This window comes from Salvia hispanica, chromosome 1 (genome assembly GCF_029641045.1).
Source record: "Salvia hispanica isolate PSC_SH4W2 chromosome 1, Shi_PSC_v1, whole genome shotgun sequence".
In the NCBI taxonomy this organism is placed as follows: domain Eukaryota; kingdom Viridiplantae; phylum Streptophyta; class Magnoliopsida; order Lamiales; family Lamiaceae; genus Salvia; species Salvia hispanica.
In genome coordinates this window covers 20,682,805-20,692,006 of record NC_142692.1, presented here as the reverse complement: position 1 = coordinate 20,692,006, position 9,202 = coordinate 20,682,805, and the positions used below count along the sequence as shown (strand labels likewise).

At 30.7% G+C, this 9,202-nt stretch overlaps 1 protein-coding gene across 1 annotated transcript; it reads left to right on the top strand.

Annotated features, from left to right (window-relative positions):
- The first annotated feature begins 1,636 nt into the window (after positions 1-1,636).
- On the top strand, positions 1,637-2,053 carry LOC125224176 (non-specific lipid-transfer protein-like). The gene has a single exon (XM_048127535.2). It carries the CDS (start codon positions 1,706-1,708, stop codon positions 2,051-2,053), a length of 348 nt encoding a protein of 115 aa, XP_047983492.2. The 5' UTR covers positions 1,637-1,705.
- Positions 2,054-9,202: the final 7,149 nt, after the last annotated feature.

Below are 9,202 nucleotides of genomic sequence, written 5' to 3'. Positions count from 1 at the left end.
AAATCTTGGCCCTAAGATTAGATGATCTAATGGTCAATAATTAACCAAAAATACGGAAGGTCATAATTAAGTAGTTTTAGGTCATATTATAAGATTTGGGTTTATGTCATATTAAGATCATTTTAGGTCATGCTTTGTTAGCATTACCGAAAAATAAATTAACTATGACCTAAAAATGCCCTATGTATGACTTTGTTCTACGTTTCTGTATTTAAATTTGGTCTTTATAGATCAAAACCCTATATATATGACTGGATATTAAAATAGTAGTACTGCATATTGCATCATCAATTTATTTCATGTCTGTTTTTCTTTTTCTTTTCTTTTTTATTAACTAGCATTTGACACAATAATTTATTTGAGTATACTTGTCTAGTGATTTTTTTAGTGATTTGACTAAACTAATACAAAGGCTATTTAATATTTATCAAATCAGAAAAGCAACGTTTAAGATTTCAGCTCTATAGTTGATAAAGGTCTTCATGTAGAAACAGTAATATTAATGAAGGTCTTTATGTAGAAACATATAATAATGATAATGGTAAGTATTTGGCTTTATAATGAAGGTATTTAATAAAAATAAATATAATAAATTTATACTATTATCTAATTATTATACTTTTCATTTTGTCATTTGGATTCATCCATTAAAACTAGTCTACTTTTATTTTGAAAACATCTTGTACACCACATACTACTAGTCAGTCTCAATATCTACTAACAATGTGTATATACTTCAATTACTTTTTCTCATTTCACGTTAAAACTCGTATTATTCTTTTAGGAGACGGATGGTTTATTACCATGTACTAGCTCAAATTAATCAAACAAATTATACACATTACGGGTCCAAATTAACAAGATTTACCTGCAACTAAATTTAGAAAAAAGCTAGAAGTATAGAGTATGAACTATATGTATCGATGGCCCAATAATTTAATTTGTATAACCCATATAATTATTATTGGAAAAATAATTGAGCTCACATTCGAGTAATATTTTGTTCAAAAAATAAGATATAAGTGAAATTTTAATATGAATAGTTTGCCATGACGACACGTAATGTAATTGGTAGATGTAAATAAGATCAATAATTGGGCCAATTAATCCCATGTGATAGTCTACGTCGATTTCCTAATTTGCCATACAAAACCATTTCTATGTGGCGTGCATGTTAGATTCAAAACTACAACAATTTTTGATATTTGCTTCATCGTTTAATGGATGTGTATCAATTAAGTACTGAAGAGTTACTCTCTGCCGACGGAGCATATATAATTAAGTTATTCACGAATATTATTATAATGGGAATACTTCCACTAGGATTATATTTTATGACAATTTGAATATGACATGAGAGAAATAAATTGATGAATCATAAATTTGAATATTTGGAGGATAATTAAAATGTTCAATCAAGTTCAAAAATAGCAAATCTGCTAAAATACAAATGATTGATTAATTAGATTAGATTATTTTTTATCCATATAATCATTTACAGTAAGCGCCCTTACTTAGATTAATTTCTGCCGACAAGTAGTTGATCAAATTTGATAGTTACAAAATTGTTATAAACAAATACGCAAGCAGCTCATGCAGCAGTCTATATATAGTGACAATGCGAGAGCACTATTATTCACTCACAACAAATTCCAATCCCCCCTCAAAAAAAAAAAAAAAGTACACCATATATTTAAGGCAAAAAATGGGTGGTTTTGGAGAAGTTAAGGTAGTGTGTTTGGTGGTGATTGTGGTGGTGGCGGCGGCTGCGACTGCGGAAGGAGCCATCTCATGCGGGCAGGTAATGAGCAGCGTGTCCCCCTGCCTGGCATACCTCCGAGGAAGCGGACCAGTGGCGGCCTCTTGCTGTGATGGCGTGAAAAACTTGAACAAGGCCGCGGCCACAACGCCTGATAGGCAGGCCGTGTGTGGCTGCGTAAAGTCTCTTGCACCAAGCGTCGGGGCCAAGCCGGAATTGATTAATAGCCTCATTACAAAATGTGGCGTCGCCCTTCCGTACCGCTACTCCCCATCCATGGACTGCTCCAAGTAATTACAACTCTCCCTCGAATTAATTATTACTCCATTTTTCATGTGTCACCTAGTTCTATTTTTTATGCATTTTCGTAATTTGTGTTTATATGTGGCTGCAGGGTCCAGTAATGGAAGTTTGCAATGGAAAGTTTACATATTTATGATATGAATAAGATGACTGTAATTTATAAATTGTGATTGTACTATCTTTACGACCTCCGTCCGGAGTCCTATTAGTATTGTAATGATTTGTGAAATAGTGATATTTATTTAGTAATAAAGCGAACTTGTTTTTTCGCAACTATAGAAAGATAGTACTACTAATAACTTGGATATGATCTCCAAAACTGAAAATGGGTTAAGATTTAGATACAATCATCCATATACTATTGAAGATTACAAAAGTTGCGAATATGTCATCACTTCAAATTGTCTAGATATGTTTAACTCTTCTGAAATAATTGATTTGTTGGATGTTTTACATTTTTTATAATTAATTAAATTGAGATTAAATACATTGCCGGTGTTGTAAAACGTGGTTTGTCATTTCACGACTAAATGGATTCCAATTTCCAAGTTAATGAGTTTCGTTGTAACCACAAATAAGTTGAAGTATGCCAATTTATAAGATACGGCGTTGACCTTCGCCTTATCGTCGTGATGACCAAAAGATATGTTGTAAAGAATAGCTTTAATTATCGACAACCCAAGAAATACGATAAATATACATTTTGAGCAATTCATCTTATTCGTGTGTAAGCACAACTCGCCAATAATTTCTGCCATTTTGAGCAATTCATCAATTATTTGTGTGTAAGCACAACTCTGCCAATAATTTCTGCATAAGTAATTAAAGAGATATGTAGTTGCTACATATCGTTCCTCAGTAATTAAATAGGACGTGACACTACTTATTAAAACAATTTTCTGCATAAATCAGTATTCATTGATATAATTGAAATACGAGTACACACTATATAATTCGAAAGAACTTCATAGATAATAAAATAAAATTACAACTTCGTAAAATATAACTAAAATAACTACTCACTTGATAGAGACCTAGACTTTTATTTTATTTCGGAAGGAAGCTGATAATCTCTCTGTACATTTATTAGCTTATTTTATGTTTTATTATTTAGTTGTTATGATTTAATTTACTTTCGAAGTATAAGAAAGGGAAAAAAGTAGATAGAGTTAAAAGAAAATAAAGTAGATGAAATAATAAAGTAAGAGAGATGAAATATACTATCTCCGTCTTTGAAAAATAGAAACTTTTGAAACGACACGATTTTTAATACATAATTGATAAAGTAAGAGAGATGAAAAGAAAATTGAATAAAGTAAGAGAGAGTACGAGAAAAAGTAGTGGAGGTAGTGTTAGTGAATTATGGGATCTACGTCCTAAAATAGAAAGATTCAAAAGTTTCTATTTTTAAGGGACGGATGTATTACTTTTTGCTAAAAGGAGCAATAGCTCACTTATGGTGGGAGACCCCAAAAAGTAAAGTAACTGCATGTTGTATACCATAGATGGAGATTTTTTTAATATACCATATATCAAATTATTAGAAATTTTATAAGGATTCTAATGGAATTCTAATGGTATATGTTTAGAGGAATGTTTTATACTTCATCCATTTCCATAATAATTTACATTTGGTCTGAGTATGAGTTTTAAAAAAAGTAAAAAGTAATGGGTTGGAAAAGTTAGTGGGATATGAGATCCATTTTTTTATATCGATTTAATAATAGAATGTGAGTGAAGTGAGTCAGTGGAATGTGAGACCTACTTACCATTTATGGTAAAAATGAAATATGATTCTTATCGTCGAATGCACTGAAATGACAAAATGTGACTCTTATTGTGAAATAGAGGGAGTAAAAAATATAAAAATAAATGAAAAAAATGTAACGAAAATCTATAGTTGTAAAGAAAATACAAAAATTTACTAGTATAAGTATAGATCAGTATACAACTCGGTATGTAATATATATATAGTAAGTTAAATAATAATAATACACAGCAATATGATGTTAGTACATAGATTCAATTAGATCATTATACTGAATTATTACGAATGATTATACAATTTAATAGTACACAGATTCAATTAGAATATTATACTATTCCATTTTAACTATTTATTATAATTTTTATAAAATGATTGTGCAAAAATGACTTGGACTTTTAAAATAGGACGAAGAGATTCTAAAATAGGACGAAGAGAGTAATTCATAATACAAATTACGAATTACGAATCATTATACAGTTGAGCTGCAGAGCATGAATCAGTATATACATCATATGACATTAATACATAGATTCAATATGGATCATTAGTGATTCATAACGTATTATTACACTAGCGTGGATCATTATAGAGTTCAATGTGGACTAATATAGTTTCGTCCGCTATTAGGAGTTTCATTTGATTTAGTACAAATTTTAAGAACAATCCCTTCGTTTATAGGAAGATGACTCTTCCCTTGGGCGGTATAGAATTGTATGCAATTTCATTTTATGTGTTAGGTGGAGAGAATAAAGTAAGAGAGAGAGAGAGACAGAGAATAAAATAGAGATAAAAGTGTTTCTATTTTTAGTACGAGTCATCTTGGGTGGGACAAACTAAAAAGGAAAATGAGTCATCTTCAGTGGGACGGAGGAAACATAAAGGAAAGTAGGTGAGAAAAGATAGTGGAATGTGGGGTCCATTTCTTATATACTTCCCCCGTCCCATAAAAATATGAGCAATTGAAATGACACGAGAATTAATGCATAATTGGTAAAGCAAGAGAGGGGATGAGAAGGGTAGTTAAAGTACTGGAGAGTGAGACCCACATTATTATTAGTGTTTAAAAAAGTTGTAATGATGAGCCATAATGGTATAAGTTATAAATAAATTGATGTATATGGCTAATGAGTTGGGGACAAGTATCTATAAATGAAAATGCTCATATTTTAATGGTACGGAGGGAGTATTAGTTTTATAGTAGAATGTGAGTGGAATGAATTATTGAAAAGTAAAGCGTACCTACTATTTTTTATAAGTGAATCATGACTCTTAATGGTGGAGGACTAAAATAATAAATCGGGACTCATAATAACGAACAAAGGGAATATTGATTTTCGCTAAATCCAAAAGACAGTTTCATCCATCTACATCTTAAATTCAAGTACATAGATTTAAGTAGGGATGTCAATGTAGCCCGCAACCCGTGGGTTGGCCCGAATAGCCCGCTAAATTTATAGGGTTAGGGTCGGAAAATTCTAGCCCGATAAAAATAAAACCCGATAAGCCTGCACCCGATTAACCCACAACCCGTTAGGGCCAGACCCCGAAAACCTGATGGGCTGGCCCGATAACCCGGTAAAATTTATATTTTTTTAATTTTTTACTCCTAATTCGACACTTCGTTGACTAATTTTATGATATAGATAACTAAAAAAAGATAACTATCAATTTTATGGTAAATATATAAATTATATATTGAATTTTTATTAATATAATAATTGTTAAATAAATTAATCTCACTAAAAGAATATTTAAATTTTTAACATGCATTAAAATTTCATGAAATATTACAAATATTAGTATTTTATGATTGAGTTTAAGCATATATATTAAATTTATCATAATTAAATATTTTATATTTTATAAATATAACTAATTTTCATCATGATTTATTGGATTGACTAAACTAATTTTCGAGCCTTAACCTTATCGGCAGCAACCCCGATTAACCCGCCGGGCTAGCCCGAAACCCGAGCTTTTAAGGTTAGGGTCGAACTTTTATAACCCGAAAGAAATCACAACCCGACAAGCCCGCACACAATTGACCCGTAACCCAAATAAGGTTGGCCCGAAACTCGATGGGCCGACCCGATTGACATCCCTAGATTTAAGTATAAGGTGGTGTGCGCGGAGGTTAATGCACTATATTTGACTACCATTATCATTGGTCTGGTCTGTCCAGGCCACCTTTTCAATTAAAAGAAATATAAAGTAAAATTTTGGCCTCTCTCTTGACAGCCTGCAATCTCATGGTTGCCGATCGGTGACCATCAGGTCTCCCTTTCTTCTTGTCAACCAATGAAATTATGTCATTTAAAATTATATTTAAAATTTAAATATTTCTTATATATTACATTACATAATTATAAAAATTATATTAAAATTTATAATTTTTCATTCTCTACGAATAGAGACCACAATTGCTATATAATTTAAAAAAAAAAAAAAATTATCTTTTTTTATCCACATATAATTCCTTTTCTTTAATATTATTTCTTATTTTAATGTAAATTATTGTGCCTTTTTGCAAACTTTATTATTCAATGATATAATATTTCAAATAATATTATTATTATTAAAAATAATATACATAAATAAATAATGGTGTAGTTGGGTGGTCATTGATAAACCATATAGAAAAGAAGATGATTGGGTTGAATGAATATTAACGATGTTAAAGATATATAAAAGAGTAAGAAATTAATTAAATATTGAAAAAGTGAGTTAATTGGATTAAGTTGAGTGGTTACTTATAAATATAGTCTCCATATGCCGAGATTAGTGCACTATATTAGTATCCTTCATTACTTTATAACTCGTTATATATTCTACACTCAACCAGTGAATTGCAAATCAATTGTGGAACTACACACTCAACGAGTTTTTTAATTATCTTAGGCTAAATATATGTATCATGCGTCCAATTTATTGTATAAATTCGAAATATGTACATCAATTCAAACTGAAGCATAAATCGTAGGGGTATAATATATTCATTTTAACAAAATCAGATGGGCTGCTAATTCGGCCGAATTCCTAATTAAGACCCAAACCAAACCCAACGTGACGTGTCAGTTCCATTCATAATAAATAATCTCATTTGTAAACAACATGTGAATATGAATAAGTGAATTGATAAAATAAGAGAAAATAAGAAAATATAAATAAATAAATAAGAGGAAAAAAGGGGATAAAATATCAAAAAGCTAGGAAGAAAAAATGAATAAAGTAAAAGAAAAAAAACTTTCAATTTTTATAAATGAAACTATTATTTTATAGATATTCCAAATGACAAAACAAAATTATGTTTCGTGAACGAATATATAGTTTACTTATCTACATAGTTGATTACTCATAAAGTAATAAATGATTTTCATACGACATTAGATAATTAAATAGGAGTATTTGTTAATAGGGTCATAGAGTGAAAGAAAAAAAAATTCAGTAAACTAGACACACCAATGTGAAAATAGGATTTAATATGTTAACTAATAGTAATATTTTGACAAATGGAAATATAAAAGCTTCACGTTTAGCTGGAACTAAAAGTAAAAAGCGGCAATATTGTGAACTAAGGAAACTATTCTAAATCAATATACACGTAATATATCTAATTAAAGTGAATATTTGCATCACCAATTTCTTTCATGACGGTTTTTCTTTTTTTCTTTTTTAACTAGCATTTGACACAATAATTTATTTTACTTTTTTGGTAAATACACAATAATTTATTTGAGCATATTTGTCTAGTGATTTTTTTGTGTGGTTTGACTAAACTAATACAAGGGTATTTAGTACTCAATTAAGACTAAACTATGACAAAGGCTATTTAAGACTAAATTGAGCTTACATTTGAGTAATATTTTGTTCGAAAAATTAGATATTAGTGAAATTCATATAAATAGTTTGCCATGACGGCACATAATGTAATTGGTAGGTGTAAATAAGATCAATAATTGGGCCAATTAATCCCATGTGATAGTCTACGTCGATTTCCTAATTTTGCCATACAAAACCATTTCTACGTGGCGTGTTAGATTCAAAACTGCAACAATTAATTTGATATTAGGTTCATCGTTTAATGGATATGTATCAATTTGGTACTGAAGAATTACTCTCTAGTCTACCGACGAAGCATTATATTAAAATTCTTAAATCTTGTCCCACAACAATTTTGTGATGATCCTTGCTCATCTATATAAATGTGAATAACCCTCTTCTTTATAAGGTCTTTTAAGGGGTGAGTGACTCATTTCTAATATGGTATCAGAGCGGGCCTAAGTCGATGATTGATTTTATCTATTTATCTATTTTCTTGCCTACCTACGTGATAGAAGTCTGATGTATCATTCTGGCCCACATGTGAGAGGTCTGTTAAAACTCTTAAATCTAGTCCCACATTGACTTGGTAATAATCCTAGCCCATCTATAAAAGTGTTAATAATCCTCCACCTTATAAGGCATTTTAAGGAGTGAGCGACTCATTTCTAATACATTAATACATTATCAAGTTATTCATGAACACTGTTATAATGAGAATACTTCTAGTTATCTTCATATTCTGCAATCCTGTGTATGCAAAAACATTTAAAAACACTTAGCACTATTCACATTTATTTATTTTTCTTTATCATTCACAATTTCAACTTTTTTGATATAACGATAAAAATATTAAATTTTTAAATGAAATTTAAAATTATATAATTGAAAAAATTAAAATTATATAATTTAAAAATAAGCTAATTATGGAATTTGTGTAATGGTCCTAATGGAGCCTTTTGGGTAACAATAAACTAGTGCGTTGCTCGATCTACACTAAACCAGACAAATTTCTAGTCATCGACGTCGTGTAATACAGAGCTAGGAAGCTAACATAATTGGCTCGTTTTAGTCGTTATCCTTATAGTATTGGTCAAGGGAGTCAAAAGACGTAGATGTCGCCTTACTCTTTCTATTGTGCTTCATGCCTTCTACCTGATTGGGAGGCTTCTCATGGCGTTTGGCTCACCACCACCTCCTTAGGCAAATCTTTGTAAGCACTCTTCGATCTCTTCTCTCAGCTGCCCAAACCGTTAGCTCTCCTGATTTCCCGTAGTATTGCACCTTCGTCCAAGCCAAATGGTACTTGAAGGACGTCCTCATGACTCATCTCTTCTTCAATCAAAGGAGTATAATGTAGGGGCGGAGCTAGGATTTCATTTGAGGAGGGAAAAAATATATTATATAGAAAATATTTATGTATTTGAGAGGGGCATTTAGAGTATTTTGTTAATATAATTGAGAATTTTTATGTAAAAATAAAATAATGTTGAAGGCATGGTGGTGGGGTGGGGGCGGGGGGGCATTTGACCCTGCTCCATACATGCCGGCTC

Coding starts and splice junctions, on each gene's coding strand:
- LOC125224176 (XM_048127535.2), top strand. CDS start 1,706: ATGGGTGGTTTTGGAGAAGTTAAGGTAGTGTGTTTGGTGGTGATTGTG.